A 19,816-nucleotide genomic window follows, 5' to 3' on the forward strand; every position below is an offset into this window, starting at 1 on the left:
AAAAATGAGGTACAAGACAAAGAGAACTGGAAGCGGAGGACCGGCCAGGATCTTAGCTGTGAGTCTGCCTGGGGTGGAGTGGATGCCTCACAGGCCCCCAGCAGCTAGTTCAGCACTTGGTGTGACAAGCACATCAGTCATGGCCCCTCCTCTTCCTTAAAAGTCAGCCGGAATATACAGAACCTCCCATTTTCCTGCCTCTTCCTGAGGGTAGTTTCAAGGAAGGCTCACAGCACACACACTCCATTTATCATAGTAATTCTCAAGCCATCAGGAAAGATTTTTTATGTCCTGATAACGTCAGATTGCTAACCTGATCTTAGGTTGTTGTTTTTTTGTGCTATTTTCAAGAAATAAGCAAATAAAATGGAGGAAACCCATCTGGAATAAAAATACTTGGACTGGCTTTTTACAGCTCTTTTAATTTCATACTGTAAGTCAAGTAGTTCTGGGCCCCCAGGTGATTATATATAACTCATGACTATGTCTTGTTTTGTCATCTTTGAGTTTTTATATTTTGCGGTGAAAGCGAATTATCATTAGTAACGTTTTCTGAAGCCATACCTACTTGTCCTTTTTGTTTGTTTGTTCAAATGAAACAGTGCATCAAGTATGGAATTAGATTAATGGGGTAAATATTATGAATCATACACTCCCTCTAATCCGATGCTCTTTCTTTTTCTGACCCCCATGTTTTGTCTTCCGTCTGTCATTCTCTCTCCATGTAGGCTTTTCAGCCCCATGTAAAGCTGTTGGAGCGGGGGAACAGAGGTAAAGAATGATGTAATGCACTGGCTGCCCCAAAGCATCTTTTGTTGGAATGGTTATTCCAGTCATCTCTTTATGAATCAAATGTGAGGGGCTGCTTTGTGGCAGGAGGCCTCTGCGCGAGCACATCAACGGGAAGGAGAAAGAGACATTCACTTGGAGGGCTCTTGCTGGAAATGGGTTTAACTCTCCTCTTGCCAGTCGCCACCAGCCTGACCTCATACATTTCAGTACAATGGAGCGGCTGAGGCTTTGAGCACACCACCATTACATCATCGTGGCAAATTAAAGGAGGAGGTGGGAAAAGAGGACTTACTGTTGTCATGGCCCATGAGATGATTGGAACTCAAATTGTTACTGAGAGGTTGGTGGCTCTGCTGGAAAGTGGAACGGAAAAAGTGCTGCTAATTGATAGCCGGCCATTTGTGGAATACAATACGTCCCACATTTTGGAAGCCATTAATATCAACTGCTCCAAGCTTATGAAGCGAAGGTTGCAACAGGACAAAGTGTTAATTACAGAGCTCATCCAGCACTCAGCCAAACATAAGGTACATGCTTGCTTTTTTTTTTCCCCTTTTTAAAATAAATGGACATGCTGAATGGGGAATCATTTTAAATGAAGGGGAGAAAGTAATTTGAGGAAGTTTTGGTTGCTTTTTTTAAACTTTGATACCTTATGACACCTCAGGATAATTCACTAATTGTAGACACTGTCACACCTCAGAATATTTCTAAACTACACAGAAAGCTTAACTTGTTTTTATTTGATTCAGTGCTACGTTCCCCTATTAATGCTAAAAATTGTTTTATTAATTTAACACAAATAAAAAGTTATGTTTAATGTAGTATATTATAATACTCAATTATTAGCAATTATATAATAGTATATAATATTGTATGTATGTTATTAATAACTAATACATTAATACATGGTTTTATGTTGTTTACAAATGTACTGAAAGGAAATCATTCTTTTCAAGTGACTTGAAAAGAAAGTAGAACCTAATTATATTACAAGTGTTTTTTTATTTGTGGGAAGTTAAGGTAATGGTCAGAATTTAAGGATCTTCAATGAAAGTTTTTCTTAGGATACCAGAATGTCAGCTTTGTGGTAGGTAAGGCTATTTCTTTTGTTCAGGAATAAAAATGAGTTCATGCTTTAATTTTACGAAAAGCTGATTTGTTATTGAGTAGAACCATTTAAAATGTTTCTGTAGTTCGGGGGATTGGGATCGTTATGTTTATTTTGCATATTATTTTGTTGTACATGTTTTTACCCTGTTATCGTGTTAAGGATTGAAAACTAAGGAGTTTTGAGCACATTTACACAGAAATAGCATCAAGTTTGCCTTGTAAATGTTGATTTTTACAAACATTTAAACCGTGTGTATGCTTGGTTTATCCAGTAAATTGACCACATCTCATTTTTATTCAGAATATTAAGGAAAACAGGAAGCAGTTAGTTGCTTCAGCAGCAGAGGTGTATGGGATTATTTTCCTCGCTTTCCTCCCTGACAGCCTCACGTTTGCATTTTAGGTCGACATTGATTGCAGTCAGAAGGTTGTAGTTTACGATCAAAGCTCCCAAGATGTGGCCTCTCTGGCTTCAGACTGTTTCCTCACTGTACTCCTGGGTAAACTGGAGAAGAGCTTCAGCTCTGTTCACCTGCTTGCAGGTAAGGCTTGTGGTAGAACTGCGAGGACTCGGAATCTCCTCGAGCCTGTGAGTAAGCAGGTTCCCCAACGAGCTCGAAGTACACTAGGTGGACGCAACTTTGAGGTCATTGTGTAAAATGACTTACTTATAGCTTTTGATTGACGTAACTATTCTAGTTAACCTGAATACTGCTGTTCTTCCCCATTGGTCAGTATATTTTTGATTTAGCTCAAATGCCTCTTCATCTGGTATTTGTTAGCCAGAAGTGCCGTGTAGGTCCGTGTGCCCGTATAGATCTACAAACACCGAATGCTCTGCATTTCAGCTCGCTCTCAGCGCCCACCCCCAAGGAGAGGACCCGTCCAGTATTCAGTGTGAACCCCTGTTAAACATTTTTGGTTGAAGTGGACTCCAGCGATAAGATCACCCATCCTGGACATTATGTACAACGAGATAGAGAATGTGTGCAGAATATTTCTTCCAATAATTAGAGGGAAAATTGTAAAACTTACGTATTTTTGTTTTGTTTTCACAACTAAAAAAAGTCTCAACTTGCAAATGCTAAGCAACCAGATGACTTTATAAAGTGCATGGAAAGGACTAACTATTTTATATCTGCCCTAAAGGACGGTGGTGTGGGAGTTCCATCTCATGAAATTCCAAAGCAGACTGTTCATCCTTTGCTTTCCCTGTTTGGCAGACAGTACTGAAGCCCTTTCACTCACTCTGGCTCCCAGAGCAGGGAATACAGTTTGACAATGCGCAGTAACCTTTACCACAAAGCCGCTGTGTCCAGCAGATTCTGCCACAGTGATCGGCAAGATCACTTTTAAAAATCTGATCTAAGAAAAACAAAATATCGACAGATATTGTCACTTTCGCACCTCTCGTCTTTTGTTGCAAGGAGAGTCCAGTGAGCTTGATGTTACTGGCAATTGATTGTTAGACTATGGACATTTCAGTTGTAAGAGAATAGGATGAATCAGTCGTTGGTTTGTTACCACATTTAAACTCTCTGAAAGTTTAAATAAGACTTCTGTGTCTTCATTTCTCTCTCGTCAGCTTTTGCTCCTGGTTTCAAAGAATAAGCATAGTTACCTGTCCCTTTCAGGTCGTCTGCTGGCACACGTTTCATCTGTGCTGCAGTTCTGACCTAAAGGGAAGCCAGCTTGTCTCAGAACGTAGCTCTCAGAACTCTGTAACGGAGAATTATAGCATTAGGTTCTGTGTCTCTTGGTAGGCATGGTCTTTTGCTGGGAGTGTGACTGTGTTAAATCTGACAACTATTACTAGAGTTTTACTCACCTCGGTTGCTGAGTTCAGGAACGCAGTCATGCTTCTCGGAGCCACTGTGAGGGACTTTACCTTGGCATCCTATCGACGGAGCCAGGGTTTTTCTTAAAGAGGGTACACCCAGAGGGAAAGTGATCATCCCTCCTTGCTCTTGTTTGAGACGCCTTTCTCTACGGGGGCTCGGACCCGACAGCTTGGCCAGGCGGACGCTCCTGGAGGAATGAGCTCATGTCGAGTTTTAGTTGCTCAAGTAGTTTCTCCTTTTTCCCAAGGAGCTCTCCCTTGTTATGTGGAAGGTTCTTTCCAGCCGTGTGCGGCTTTGGGAGGGGTGCTCACTGGGCAGTAAGGAAGGAAAGGGACTCATTCTAACCATCGAGATCAGCCCTAGGGATACGTGGGATGGTGCTGGTCAGAACCCCTGGCATCCCCGCTTTGTACCGGAAATGGGTCCTAGGCCTAAACGCAAAAGCCCATCGAGGCAGCTCCGAGAACCACATACGTGTATTCATACAGCTCCATCTCGTCATCCACACCCCCAGAATCCTGTATTTCTTTTAGCTTAGAAGGTGGCTTCAAGGACTGAATGACCTTGTTTGGGGGTTTCTGAGCAGCGAGATTTCTTAGGACACCTCAGAGAGGGTTCTGGGTGATTAAAAGCCTCCTAGCCATCCGAAAGCTTCTGACCAGTTGGGAATTCCCTTGGTTGTTCCTCAGAGTGGACAGAAAAGAGAGTTAGTAGAAGAGAGCGCTGGGGAAGGCATGACATGAGTTCTCGGCAGTGTTTTGTTTTTTGCTTTCGTTTTTTTGTTGTTTGCCAAGGTCCAGCAGCTGCTCAGAGGACGTCCCAGGGATGTGGGGTAGAAGGACCTATCAACACGTGTTTCTTAAATATTTTGCTTCGGGGAAAATAACTGACCTTGGAAAAGCGTGCTAGCGCCCCACAGGTGCTACGGGAAATGACAGGGCTGCCGGAGACAGGTTTCACTACAAGCTGCCCCGATGCTTTCAGCAGTTACAGATGCTTGTCGGCCCTGGGGGGATGTGATAATGGAAAGACAAAGTGGTTTCTTGGAGTGATTTCTCCATTACTTTAGAGCTTTCAGTTACTTTGAGATTGACAGGAAGAAAGTATTACATATGTCAGATGGTTTTTTTATGGTCATTATATCAGTATATGGAGTGAAGAATTGTGGCCCGAATTCCATTCACCTTCACAGGGCCACCTTACCTAGAGAGCAGTGACTCTGGAGAAGGAGAAAAAGAGGACCTCCCCCAAGGAACTGATAGAGGAAGCATCTGAATAAGCCCTTTCCCTCAAGCAAGAGGAGACCCAGGCTTACCTGTGGGACCTAGTTACACGGACATTAACAATGAAGACTCCGTTTCGGGAGAGGGTTGGATTCGGGGAAGCTGCACTGGAGTGCAGTGGGCTTAATTCTTCCATATGGAACAGCAGGTTCTGCTCTGGGACAGGCTAGCCTGGTAAACTTCAGCTTCTGCCAGGGAAAGGGGTCCTGTTAAGCCACTTTGACAGCTGATTATCAGTGAGACCAGGGTGCCGAGCCTTCCAGTCCTGAAACTTAGAACCTGGTTCTGCAGTGAACTCGGCCTGTATTGGCCACATCTGTGGGCCTACTCAGCCAGCGATCTTGACCCCTGACTGATCAACTCTCCCTCTTTTTAAGCCCAGCCAGTATTCTAAACCAAGTGATTAATATTTGATAGCCATATGCCACATGCGAGTCTTTGATTAGTATCTTAAAATCTTATTTAAACTTATGTTGTCATGTATCTTTTTCATTTGTTAGCTTAAGCCCCCTCCTGGATTCTCTTTTTTTCAAGCCGAGGACTATGTCTTGTTCATCTCTGTGTTCCCCACAAGGCCTAGCACTTCTTCAGTTTTCAATAAATATCTGAAATATAAATTCGCTTACATGTAGGTTTATACCATTTGTATTTCATATGACTTATTTTATTCATTTAGTTCAGTTTGTAAGTGATTATATTAAACAGTGATGAAACTAATCTGAAAGTGTAGCAAAAACTTGAGGATATTTTGACATAAATGATTTGCAAGTTGTCTTCGTTCAGGTAGAGCAAAAATATAGCTGTTACGGGAAAACTATCTAATACGAAAATGTTTCCATCTATTTAAGCAAATTTCAACATGATTTTAAGATCTAATAACTACACTAGTACAGGGAATTCCCCCGGCGGCCCAGTGGTTAGGACTCTGAGTTCTCACTGCTGAGGGCCTGGGTTCAATCCCTGGTCGGGGAACTAAGATCCCACAAGCCACGTGGTGTGGCCAAAAACCAAAACAAAACACTAGTACAATTAAACAGGGCTTAAATCCTGAACTTTGATGAGGAGCTACAAGCTCTAGAAAACCTAGTGCCATTCATAGGAGGATACAAGCCCTTGAATCCATATGAATTGAGAACAGTTGAAATAATATTTTGTACTTTAAAAGTAAATTGAGGGACTTCCCCGATGGCACAGTAGATAGGAATCCACCTGCCAGTGCAGAGGACACGGGTTAAAGCCCTGGTCCGGGAAGATCCCACACGCCGCGGAGCAACTAAGCCTGCAAGCCACAACTACTGAAGCTTGCGCACCTAGAGCCCACGCTCTGCAACAAGAGAAGCCACCGCAATGAGAAGCCCGCGCATCACAATGAAGAGTAGCCCCTGCTCGCCGCAACTAGGGAATGCCCACGCACAGAAACCAAGACCCAACGCAGCCAAAAATAAATAAATAAATTTATATTTAAAAAAAAAAGTAAATTGCTTATCCTGCTTAGCCATTAATAAGTCTCCCAGTAGTCTCCCAATAACCAAGCCAGATTAGACCATAGCATTGTTTCACCCCCAGGGGATTAAAGGGTTTTACTATGAGTTGTAGCCTCATCTTAGCCAAAAAGAATGAACTTGGATTCCTTTGGAAAGTTGTCCCTCATCGTTGATGGATATAAACAGTTGCCAACCTTGACTTATTGATCAACTTTCTTGGTCTTGTTAACCTTCAGAAAACTAGTTCTCTCTAAAAAATAATCTTGTTTCTTGGCCTTTATTCATTATATTACTTTATTTTACTTGCCTTTGTCTATTATCATATATTTCTAAGGGTGCCAGATTGAAAATAAATATATTAGAAAAAAAGAAAAACCACCGAATCTGGACTTTTTTGGTGTGCGCTAACATAGAGAAAAGAGAATAAGTGGGTCCATTTAGTAGAAATAAAGATTGCTGTTCTATTATTTTCTTCTCTTTCCTCGCTGTTGTAACTCTGAGTAAAAGCAAAAGGGACCCACGAAAGTTTGCTAATTCTACAGCACTCATTTCTATCCTGTGATGAGGCACAGGATTGCCCTGCAGCAAAAAACCCTAATTGAATCACAGACCTCAGCCCTTTAATTTACAGCCGAGGAAAATAGCAGAGCCCTTGCGTGACTCTCCCCAGCTCTCACCATTTTCACTGAGCGCCCAGGCCCCCATCTGCAGTAATTCCTGAGTCTCCTGGAATTCCCTCAGGAGGCTAGGCTGAGAATCAGGGGTGCCCACCTCAGATCAGGCCCGTGCTTTTTGTGGTAGCTCTCTCTCAGCCTCTTTGTGGACTTCAGAGTCATATTCTTACTTCACATTTTATGGGAGAAGCAATGTATAAAAAGAGACTGTATATAAAATTTATAAGCATTAAATTTTTTCAGCTGGGGGGAATCATCAAATAAAAGCCTACTCTGTCCTGAGCTGAAATACCACTCCGGATAATGATAGAAGATACCACTGGGGTCAGTGTCAGGCGCAGTGCTGAGGGCTCTTAGAAACATTTCGTCTCTGAACACAGCTAAGGTCTTAGATTAATGTCTGCTGTGGCTAAAGGCCAAATATGTATTTCTTTGTTTTGAGTTAGAGCTGCTACTGTGGTTAGAGCTAGGAGTGAATAAAAATGTATTTGACTCTTGACACATTTTCAGTTTAACAGGAATCTAGATTCAGTCAGCAGTTCTGTGTGATAAATGTGCAGCTTTGGTTCAGTGGAGCCAGGTACCTTCCTAATGGAAGTAAGGCAGAACCCGGTCCTCCTGCTTACAGATTTGCTGCACGCGCCGTTGTCATCATCCGTTCTCTCCTCCAGTGTGGCGTTTCTTCTGTCCTTGTGTCTAGAGAAGGGAAATCTTCAGTCATCCCATTTCAGATCCTGTGGTAGCTGGTAAAAGAGATTGACGTTAATGGATTCCAGTCAAAGTACTGCAGTTATTCAGGAATTGGCTCTTCTTGTGTTTAAAGAGCTGCGGTGAGAGCCACTGAAAACAGACTAAAAATAGGTGCCGTTTCGCCCACTGGCTGTCGTGTAGCTGCTGGCTCTGCTCAGTTTGCATGAGGTTATCTAAACTGGCCCGTCTTTTCTCCAGTTCTTACCTGCCTGTGTGGTAACAAGCCAGCTCTGTCATTCCCCAGCTACCGGTGGCTAAGACATCATGCCTGAGGCTGTGTCTGTTTAACAGAGGGACTGCAGACCAGGCTCGAGACAGTTCCTCACCCTGACATTTTGCACAAGCTACACAGAAGCACCCTGGGTGACAGTGGTGACATCAGTCTTCCCCTGACCTGGTCATGTCATTTGTGTCCTGTCCATTCAGCTGGCCTCACTCACAGTGTTCGAGGGCTCCCTTGGGTGGGCCCCAGGGTGGGCCCCTGGGGGATAGGGTACTGGAAGAGTGCCCGTCTTGCCCCTGCCCTTGAGACCCCTCGGTTAATTTGGGGCAACACGTCTGGAGCGGATGAAATAGAAGCAGATGACAGTGCATCGAGCTGTGTGTCACAGTGATGAGGGGTGACTCGGTGTTGCCTGCAGGACTTGGGGAAGGTTTGAGGGCGGCGGTGGAATTTTAATCGAACCTTGAAAAATGAGTAAGATTTGGGTAGGGAGGGTCCTCTGTGGACTGACATAATTAAAAATGTCAGCAGTGAACGCAGATTTTAGGAGGCAGCCAGGAGACTGAGTGGACTTTCTGTGACTGGAGGAAGGGGAATTGAGGGGAAGTGCAGTCAGGCCATGCGGGCCCTTCAGCCTGGAAGGACGAGTCTGTGCTTTGCTGGGCTGGCCTGGGGAGCCCTCGGGGGCTCGGTGACGCCTGTCGCCTCTTGGCCACCAGACCTTTCTTCTGGCCTCGCTGCACTATGCTTCCAACTCAGGCCCACGTCAGCCCCTCAGACCTGCCCCGGGACCCTCCCCACCGCTCTCTCACCCTGTCTTGCTGCCTCCCTGCCCTTTCCTCACACTCTCGCCAGCGTTACGTCTCGCTTTGATGTTTTCAGTGTCACTGTGATTATGTCACTCCCCAGCTTAGTCTGCATCAGTGCTCTTAGGGTAAATTCCAGAATCCTTCCCTGACTCCGAAGCCCTGCAGTGGCGGCTCCTGCCTACCTCTGTGCCCTCATCTCGTGCCCCTCTCCGTCCTCAGGTTGTTGTTGTTGTTGTTGTGTGTGTGTGTGTGTGTATTTTAGCACTTTAGCCTCAGTTGCCCGAGACCTGCAGCCCAGAGGCACCCTCCTCCTCCTCGAAGTGTCCCCCCCTCCCCATGTACCTGGTGTCTCCTGCTGGCTTCACGGTGGCCGTCAAGCCCCACCCTGGCTCCCAGGCAGAGTTGGGTGTCCTCTGTCACACACACTCCTTTGGCCACCCACCATAATTAGCCAAGTATTCATCTAATTATTTGGTTGAAGTTTGTCCCACTGAACTGTCAATTCCAGAGCGGGCCTCTGTCGTGGTCACTGCTGTCCCATCGCCCAGTGCCGTGTCCGGCTTGCAGCAGTGCCCACGGCATGGCTCCGCACCCTCCTGTGGATGCCAGTGGTCTCCAGGGTTGTTTGGCTGACGAACAGGGACCCTTTCCTTCCCGCTGGTCCGCCACATCTGCTGGGAGGCGGTGCGCTTGGCCCCAGAGGAGGACGGCTGCCGGGGTGGACACACCCCAGGGGGTCCCGGGCGGGCCTGCTCGGGGTGGATTAGGAAGCCTGAGCTTCACGGGGAAAGGCCCAAGAAGTGAGCTGTGTGGTAACCCACGCGCAGTTCACACGTCAGGCAGATTGGACTCCGAAGAGTCGTCCTCTGGAGACCAGACTCCTATTCCCTTTTCCTCGGGACTCAGAGCATCATCCCCCGATGGATAGTCTCATGAGGCCTTGCCCCCGATGGTCACCAGGGGCACATCCGGCAGCCGCTTCATCCTTAGCCAGGATCTGATTATAGTTGGTCCAGTCCGTTTCCTGAGAGCTGTGCCCCTGGTTCCCTGAGCCCTGGATGTCGTACCGGACTCTAGTCCTGAGCCGCCGAGGGAACCCACCTCTCATGGAGAGTTCCCTGGACATGATAGAAGCACCCTGAGGACTCACTGGGGCTTCTGGATGATGAAAGCAGCATTTACCAGGCCTCCCTTTTTAACCTATTGTAGCAGAGAAATGTTTCTCTTGCCCTGTGCCACTTCGCTCACCCTGAGGGTCCTCTGGGGCCTTGTGGTCAAGGAGTGGGAAGCAGGTTCTGGGCTCATACCCAGGCCCAATACAGCAGAATTTTAAAAAATGCAACAGAATAGAATTGAAACTAGAGAGACTTCCCTGGTTGTTGCCAGAGGCTGGAGATGAGAATGCCCAGGTGTGCTGGGAGAACAGTAAGAAGATGAATGGGCCTGGGCCGTGGTCATGGGTACAATAGGGACAGGGAGGGTGGACAGTAGAGTGGGATCAGATGATGCAGGGCTTGAGTGTCTGATCAGGAATCTTGGATTGTATTCTGTGGGTATTTGGGGGCAGAGGATACATCCACACTTTATCTTAGGAGCTTAATCTGGCAGCACAGTGGAAACAAGTTGGGAAAAGGACGGACAGATCAGAGCTGTTCCTGAATTTATCTAACAGTGCAGCGTGGAGCTCGTGGGCTTGGGGGGAAGGCAGGGACAGACAGACGGACGTCGCAAAAGCAAGTCCGAGTGTTGGCATACCAGGTGGCTGCTGCTGAGGTGACTGGGAGAACGGGGCAGACGCGAACAGGGATACAGAACCAGAGAGAGCGAGATATCGGCTTGGAATTTATTTTAAAAGTATCGATAAGTCTTTCAAGTGAAAATGACCAAAGGAGGATTGAAAATGTTAGGTTGGAGTTTGGGACCTCAAGCCCCCAGATGCGACCTTGGAAATCTTTGATTTTCAGGTGAACATGAGCAAAGGTGATCTCCTGAGTAACCTCCTCCTTCCATGCTGGTGGAAGCAGAGGCCTTCTAGGTCCTTCCTCCTCGGGAAGCCCCAGGCCGCTGTTGGCTTGGCTGTGGCTTCACGTCTTAAAGTCACTGGAGGACCAGTCGGGTGGCCTCTGTGAACCTCTCTCCTGCTTATAGCGCTTGGTGCCTTTGCTCAGCCAAGGGTGGATTCTGGCCTAACTCCTTTTGATTGGTCGTTCTGGTTGTGCTGTTCAGAACAATCTTTGTTTGAAAGCATGTATTGAGAGTCCTGCCTGGCTGTGCGTGTGTGCGTGTGCGCATGTGCGTGTGTGTTGAAGAAGAGCCTCTGGGTATAGTTATGTATTGCCAATTTGAAAGATCAGTAAAAGAGTAAAAAATATCATTTGACATCTTCTGAGAACTCTTTACGAAACATCACTTCTGGATTTTGCCAGTCGAATTGATCTAGATAACATTATCTTGAGGAATGTAAGATTTAGACATTATGAGTCACGAGAACTCTTATAAGTTGCATTATTTTAGTATTTAGTGCTTTTTTTTATGCTAGTATTTTGAAAATTTTTAATTTGTTTATTGCGTGTTTGGTAACTGTGTTAATCCAAAAATTAGCTAGAGGGCTTCCCTGGTGGCGCAGTGGTTGGGAATCTGCCTGCCAGTGCAGGGGACATGGGTTCGAGCCCTGGTCGGGGAAGATCCCACATGCCGCGGAGCAGCTAAGCCCGTGCACCACGACTACTGAGCCTGTGCTCTAGAGCCCACAAGCCACAACTACTGAGCCCATGCGCCACAACGAAGAATAGCTGCTGCTCGCCGCAACTAGAGAAAGGCCCGCGCGCAGCAATGAAGACCCAACGCAGCCAAAATAAATTAATTAATTTTAAAAAAAGAGAGAGATGGGATTGTTTTGTTTAAAAAAAAAATTAGCTAGACTGTCCCATTCCGCAGCTGTGCCAGGTGATAGGTTGTTTTCATACAGAGTGAGCTTTTTTGGGGGTGTTATTTATGGGGCAAGTTTTACGAGATGGAGGCTACTTCTCAGGCTTCCTGGAGGATCTCCACAGAAATGCATGTCTGTCCACCATCCTCTCAAGTGGATGGAGGAGATGGAATGAGAGTTTAAAATGAACGTTCCACGTCATTTGGGATTTTTCTCTTCTGTGCTGCTCAGCGGAGAGTTGACTAGATAGGACATAATTGCTGCTGATGTTGCTGAGGAAAGTGTGCCATGCTCTCTACCCTCCTGGAAATGATTGATCAAGCCTGTGTGGTTGGGCTTACCCAGACCAACCTATGTACATTGGAAAAGTACAGTTACATGTTTTTGTTTGCTTTCTTTGGAGGTACAAAATTATGTTGCCTTTCCTTTGCATTTTATGTCAGTAGTTTCAGCTTTCCATGTATACAGTCCACTGACCCTGGGAGAACTGTGACCATACTTGTGTGTTTTTAGATGGTTAGAGGATAAAGTTGCCTGAATCACTCACTTCAGACTAAAGTGCAAAATAGTTATTCATGAGAGCAATTAAAATACTTCTAAAATACACATTTTAGCATTTCATTGTTTAAGATTAGGGTTGTCTCCTTTGTGTAATAGCAAAGCCCAGATTTAATTTTCAGTATGGAGAGAACTGTTCTCTACAGGCGCAGGAATACTCCACTTAAATCCTTCACATACATTCTAGAATAAGTAAATGAATGGGTCGTATTTATGTCACAAAAAGGGGGTCTTTGTTTTACAAAAGGGTTAAACTGCAGGAGAAGTATATTTAAAAGCTGAAATTATATAGACTATGAAAATGATTTAATGTACAGAAATTAAATTTGCATATGACTTTAGAAAAATATCTTTCATAAAGTAGAGCTTTGTGTAAATAGATTTCTGTACATAGCCATGGAACTAACTCATCCCCAGTATGGGAAGGGGCTACCTTTAACCCCCCTTCCCAGCTTAGCAGCTCTGTCAGCTGATAAAGCTCTTATGACTTGCTCCCCATTTTGAAGCATAAGTGAGCAGCCCTCTGTTTCTCCCTGCAAGGAACTGTCTTCAAAGTCATGGAATTGACATTTATCTCTGGTTTGACTAAAAGGATACGGATACATTTTGAGAATTTGCATCTTAAAATTAACATTGCTCATCTGTAGTAAAGTGCTACTTTTGTGAATATTCTTTTATTTTAAGAAACAACTCTGTGATTTATAACTGCAAGGGTCAGAGGGAAGAGAAAACCGACCAGTTAGAATTGTTTAGTGGCATCGTTTTATGTATTTTATTTTACATGGCAGACTTTTTTTTCCTCTGAAAATGGAATGGTAGTTGACATTGGCTTTTATAGAAAATTATATTTATGGTTTGAATTGTGAAGAAGGTACTCTTTTTTTTTTAACAGTTTTTTTTAATGTATATTTATTTATTTTTGGCTGTGTTGAGTCTTCGTTTCTGTGCGAGGGCTTTCTCTAGTTGTGCCAAGCGGGGGCCACTCTTCATTGCAGTGCGCGGGCCTCTCACTATCACGGCCTCTCTTGTTGCGGAGCACAGGCTCCAGACGCGCAGGCTCAGTAGTTGTGGCTCACGGGCCCAGTTGCTCCGTGGCATGTGGGATCTTCCCGGACCAGGGCTCGAACCCGTGTCCCCTGCATTGGCAGGCAGATTCTCAACCACTGCACCACCAGGGAAGCCCCGAAGGAGGTACTCTTAAGGGAAGAAGTATTTCTTGGCTGAATGAGAAGAAAGTGATATACAAATTATGAATGCCTTTAAGCTGTACCAAGTGTTTTCTCCGTCCAAAGTAATATATATGTTTTTATTTATAAATATGCATTCTACAGGTAAATTTGTGGAAGACTAACAGAAATATGGATTTTTAACATTGCAGTTTGTCTGCCTGTTCATACAAGTCTGTAGAGGCCACTGGTGTCCGTATGTCTACCCGCTGGTCTCCCCACCCCCACATCTCTACAGGCCAGGGTGTCTGCATACGTGTCTTCCTTCCTCTTAAAACAAACACTCGTAGCACAAGGGCCCAAAGCCGGTACAGCGTTCTGAGATTCAGGTCTGGCTTAGGGAGCCACACGTGCGTCGTTCGACTTTCTATTTTCTCCATTCCTAGATCATAAGCAGCATAAAATCTAGGGACAGGAGAAACTTGGCAAGATTGGATGGTGAGTCAGATGCTTGAACAACTTTAAAAATTATTTTTAAACTTTTTCAAGAAGCGTGTCAGTTTCTCAGTGCTGCTTTCACATAAACAAGTGGAGATCATGAACTGATGTTGTGTCTTCTTGTCATAAGAGAATCTAACTTAGGGTCTGGGGACAGCAGAGTTGGGACCAGGGCAGAGAAGACTCTTGATTCTGTGTCTGTCAGCCATTTGTAACAGAAAGTTTACGTAGATGAATTGTACTTTTCTTCTTGTAAGAGGAAGAGGGACATTTCAGACATATTTCAAAACTGAGTCGCTGATGAGGCTGCAGATAGTTTCTCGAGGGTTCGGGTAAGTCAGGCAGTGTCTCATCTGTTGTTAATTAATGAAATGAAACTGAGGTCACTGGAGTCCAACGATGAATGAAAGGTCAGCGAATGGAAAAAACTGTCAATGAAGGAGGAGGTCGGCAGCGTGGAACCTTGTCAGAGACAAAGATCAGGGAAAATGGACTCTTTGGCTGAGGTCGTGTTTTGTGGAAGTTACCAGGAGTTCTGGTTTGGGACATTTCAAGCCAGCCTGAGCACTAGATGAATGCTCTGATTTCGCCAAATCTGTTAAATATTTTAAGGCTGTTTGGATTTGTGCTGCTAGAGATTAGTTGAAAAACTTTGTAAGAAGAAGAAAGTTTGTTTGTTTTATAATGTGTTATTGCTGTTTTGTTTGGCTTTGTTTTGAGGCTGAATAGTGGCTGCTTTCTCTTTTTTTTTTTTTTTTTTTCTGTTTTCTTAGAATTTTCTAGAGCCACACTCACATTTTACTTGTTAGGACCACCAAAGTTAGAAGTGATTTAGGATGAAATGAATGATAGAGCTGCGCTTCAAACGGCCCAGGCCGGCCGGCCTTCAGTTTACGACTGTTGGAGAATCTGTCCCCTCTGAACGTAGTTCAGTGGAGGCTGAAAGTCACCGAGACGCCGCAACCGTCTCACCACCGATTCACAAACTGTGATCGTAAGCCGGCCATGACCGTGTTTTTTGTATCCCCCGCTAGTTCTTCCTCAGCTTTGTTACTGGTCTCATGTGACACACACTTACAGAGTTCTTGTTTCTCTGGTCAGGTCAGATCTCCTTCCCTTTTCTCTCCCTCATCGAAGTTTTTGAACCATGTGGCTTGGGGGAAGCAAGGCTCTTCCATCAGTTTGGGAGAGGCCCGTGGCCATTTTCAGCCTGGTGAAATGAGGCTAAAATGAGGGCAGGACCCCAGAGATGTCAGCAGGCTGTCCCCACATCCTAGAGAGCGTTGCAGTTCATTCCGTGGTATTTAGAGACACGGCTTAGCAGAGCGAGTGAGAGTGCAGTCTCGAGCCGGGCTCACGTCCAGCTCTGTTGGTTATCACCCTGTGTCTTTCTGAACCTCTCTTTTCCTAATCTGTAAAATGGGAGTAATCGAAGCACCTACCTCATGGGACAGTTGTAAAGATTGAACAAATCCTTGTAAAGTGCTTAGAGCAATGCTTGTCACATAGTAAATGTTCAGTAACTCTGGGAGTCCTTATATTATTTATAAATATGATGACATAAGTTTCAAATGGAATTCAAGTGGAGTTTCCTTGGATTGTCTGGTTTCTCTGTTCTCTGAGAACATTTACTAGACTCTCGTTTTGTTGGATTTAAATGAGAGATCATCCCATGAACTGTTTTGGAGCCAGAATAGGAAAAAATATGAAAACAGTTCTTTAGAGAAACACCAGGACAGCAAAAGTTAATGGAAGTTAAAATTTAAATTATAATCAAAATAGTGGCCGTCAGTTATCGTGTTGGGTAGGTGTAAGATAGGCAAATAATGTATACACTCTTTAACATCTATTATTACAAGAACTGCTTTGAGGGAAAAACTCACCTTAAATAACTGCATTATGCAGTTAAGAGACTGAAAAGGGCAAAACAGTAATGAAATAAAATGATAAATCCTAAACAGTGACAGGCATATACGTATGCTGATATTAACTGACCCCTTTTCTGAGATTGCCGTGGCTTATACTTGAGGTGTAGGGCTTCTAATTTGCTTCATTTCAGTAGCTGCAACAGCCCCAGCACAGCATTTCCTTGAGTGTGAGTTCCACCAGCTTAGATTTTAAGAGATTTTAGGGGGGAAAATGGGAGGGGAAATTCCATGGTCAAATAAGTTTGGGACCCTTAAATGAAAGTAAACTGGTTTCCTTAGAGATTTTTTTTCAGAGCTTTTAATATGTGTGCTGTGAGTCTCCCAGGGAGACGTGATATGCAGTGTTTCTCTTACTTTTGGGACCAATATCCCATCTGTCAGCTTCCTGCAGGATGCCAGCGCCCTGGAGCAGACTCTGGGAAATGCAGCCTTAGAAGCATTACTGTTTTCGCTTTGTCTCAGGTGTATCCTACCGAGGTGTAGCTGCAGGTCAGGGGTGGAGGAGGGAGGCCCACAGGTGAAGCTGGGAACTCGATGTCGGATCACTGTACCGTGGAGGGCTCACTCTGCGCAGGCACAAAGCACTCACGCATATCAGCTCATTCAGTCCTCTGACGGCTCTGTGAGGTGGGGGGGTGATCATTATTCCCATTTTACGGACAGGAAACTGATAGCCAGAAGGCATAAGTCACTTGTCCAAACCTGACAACTAGAACACGGTGAAGCCAGGACACAGGCTCAGGTACAGGGGCCTGTGCCCGTCCTCCCTCTGCTGTACGGTCGCGGGGCTCACGTGTGTGTGGTTTGTATGCTGTGTGTGTGTGTGCACGGGGCGGGCCGGTGGTGGTGAGAGAACAGCATGAAAGTGTGAGGTGACAGTGAGTTTTGTGTGGCTGGAGAGTGCGTTTGGAAAGGGCAAGGAATGAAACCTTAACGCTGAACAGGTACAGGTCCCCAGGGCCTCGTCGGTCCCGTACAGGCAGGTGGGGTTTCTCTAATGGACCCCCTGCTCTTTCTGTCAGGTTGCCTTAAGAACTCTAATAAGCAAACTGCTAAAGAGTAAAAACAGTGCAGACACTTGGCTTGGAGGCTAGGGATGCACACCGACATTTTGCAGGTGGCGTGGTTATTGTCACCAACTTGTTGCTGTCCCAGCTTGCTGCACCGCGCACCCCACGCTGAGCACAGACAGCAGACGCAGGAGTCCAGAGGATCATGCTTGCGTTGAACGTAATACAGGGGATAAAAAAGGGTGACAGCTCCCCCGTCAACTCCCTGCACTTCTGCAGTTTTTGAGGGCATATTTTATATGTTTCTGGAAGCGCAGGAAAGGCTAATGGAATGTAGCTCAAGAAGATGGAGATAAATATTTAATGAGATTTTAGGGTCCTTTTTAAGATTTTATTTTATTTTCTATTGGAGTACAGTTGCTTTACAATGCTGTGCTAGTTTCTTGCCATATAGCAAAGTGAATCCGTCTTATGTATACATATGTCCACTCTTTTTTGGATTTCCTTCCCATTTAGGTCACCACAGAGCACTGAGTAGAGTTCCCCGTGCTATACAGTAGGTTCTCATTAGTTACCTATTTTATACATAGTAGTGTGTATATGTCAGTCCCAACTAGGGTCCTTTTTAAGGCTTGATTAAAGAGGTAAAAATGAGGCTGCTCTATCTTCTTAACAAGTTAATTGTTTTTTAATTTACTAGTATTAAAAATATACACCTATTCCCTATAACCCAAATGTCTTTGGTTCCGAGTTCAGATGTAGTGACTAGTGAGGGTCTGGATAGTGAGGGATTTATCAGAAAATGTATCAGAATGTATTCAGTTCTCGGGTTTGGATTTGGATAGCAAGGAGTATTTAGATTGGAAAACCCAGTGAAGACCTTGTTCATCTTTTCTTTTCTGAAAGGAGGTGAGAGTGTCTCCTTAGTCAATAGATTTCTCTTCATTAACAGGTAGTGAGATTGTGACCTAATGAAGATCATAGTAGGTCATTATAAGGACGGGACTAGAAAACACTGAATTCCTCTGAGTCCAGAAGTCTTGCCACAAGGCGTCCATGTAACCTGAGCCGTTGGGGTCTGTCGGCCCTTGTTCACAGTGCTCAGCCAATGAACAGGAGACCCCGGCATCGGGGGTAATTATGCGACCCTCGATATAGAGAATATTTGTAAGAGTAAGGGGAGTATGTGGTATCTTTGAAATATAAAACTTATACAGTAGGAAGATTTAAAGTTCATTTTAGAAGGAACTTTTAACTCTGTCAATTTTATTTTGAAGTCACATCTGGCTTCAGTTCATGTGTTTTTGTAACCCCATTTTGCGTCTGTCTTGGCTTGGTTATCTGCTACCTTCAGTCCTCTTTAAGTCACACGAAATAGGACAGGGAGCGGGGAGAAGACGTAGGATGCACGAAGGTGAAGGGAGTGGGAGCAAGGGGGGAGTCACTGTAAGTGCCTTCAGGGCCTGGGGTCCCTATTGTGGGCTTGCAAAGCCAGGGCTGGTGCTGGATTGTACCCCAGACCGAGCAGCTGTGGACGGGGATACACTTCCATCTGTGGGGTCTGATTGTTCTTTTCAGACAACTGTATTTGAGTAGTTAGCAGACGGCTGGTTCTCATCTTTATGCACGGCGTAACTGTACCCTGTCTGTCCTTAGGTGGGTTTGCCGAGTTCTCCCGCTGTTTCCCTGGCCTCTGTGAAGGAAAATCCACCCTAGTCCCCACCTGCATTTCTCAGCCTTGCTTACCTGTTGCCAACATTGGGCCAACCCGAATTCTGCCCAATCTCTATCTTGGCTGCCAGCGAGATGTCCTCAACAAGGTGGGTGCTTTGAAAATATCCTTCATTGCAGGGTTTCTTGACAGCAGCCGGAGAAGCACTGGGTTGCCGGTGGGCTGTCCTTTCAGACACACGCACCCCGTGTTCTTAGTGCAGCTCCCCTGAGAGCAGCCCAGCGGCCGTACGATCCCCCCAGTGCCGTCTGCTGTGACGTTCTGATCGCTGTTGGAAGGCTAAGCTGTTGTCAAGTGTGCTGTTCTTACAGGTCCAAGAGACCTGTGGTTGGGCACACCCAGGAAGGCTAATGCCGCCTAGATTATTTCGCATATAGAAATGTATTTATTTACTGCAGCAACTAGAAAGGGACTCTGGTTGGCTTGGATTGAGGAAGATCTCATGATGACTCCTGGCTAGAGGGGCAGGGAGGGGGATAAAAGGATGGCGAGGACCAGCGCTAAGAAGATGTGCTGCAGGCGCCCCGCCTGAGGCCCCTTGGAGCAATTTGGTTGAGAAAGAAGAGGGAGGACCATAAATACTGGATGAAAAGGATGTGAGCCATTCTGAGCAAGGTGTACCCAACAGAGGAGCCGTATTGATTGATTGAAGCCATTATATATAACGGTACACACATAACAGCAGTAGAACTAAGATCCGTCTGTCTCCACTGCTTATATGCTCTTAACCAGTGGTGCTAGAAAACAGTGCTCTAACTGCCTGGAAAGTGATTTGTCTCTAAAACCTCTTATTTACATCACCTCTAATTGAAAGAGCAATCAGAGATCTTAATTCAACTGCTGGTGATTTACAAGTGCTGCTTTTTGGGTATTTCTGCTTGAGTAGCTGAAGGAATTGGGCTGACCGTAAAATAAGCTTCCAGGTGGGCTTGCTTTATTTTAGCACGTGGAAAGCAAAAACACCCTCTCATTGGGCAGCAAGGAGGCATTCTTTTTGCTCTTTTTTTCTTTTTTGTTCTCAAAACT

At 45.1% G+C, this 19,816-nt stretch overlaps 1 protein-coding gene across 1 annotated transcript in view; it reads left to right on the forward strand.

Moving 5' to 3' along the window:
• Nucleotides 1–1,091: 1,091 nt before the first annotated feature.
• The window catches only part of DUSP16 (dual specificity phosphatase 16), a gene marked incomplete at its 5' end in the record, with an annotated part of 42,993 nt that continues 24,268 nt past the window's right edge, over nt 1,092–19,816 (forward strand). Inside the window, 3 exons of the mRNA XM_079714641.1 lie at nt 1,092–1,319; nt 2,309–2,447; nt 18,715–18,878. Of these exons, the coding sequence (XP_079570767.1) occupies nt 1,092–1,319; nt 2,309–2,447; nt 18,715–18,878 (531 nt within the window). The remainder of the gene's footprint in view (nt 1,320–2,308; nt 2,448–18,714; nt 18,879–19,816) is intronic.

This window comes from Hyperoodon ampullatus (assembly GCF_949752795.1).
Source record: "Hyperoodon ampullatus genome assembly, chromosome: 11".
NCBI classification, from domain to species: Eukaryota; Metazoa; Chordata; class Mammalia; order Artiodactyla; family Ziphiidae; genus Hyperoodon; species Hyperoodon ampullatus.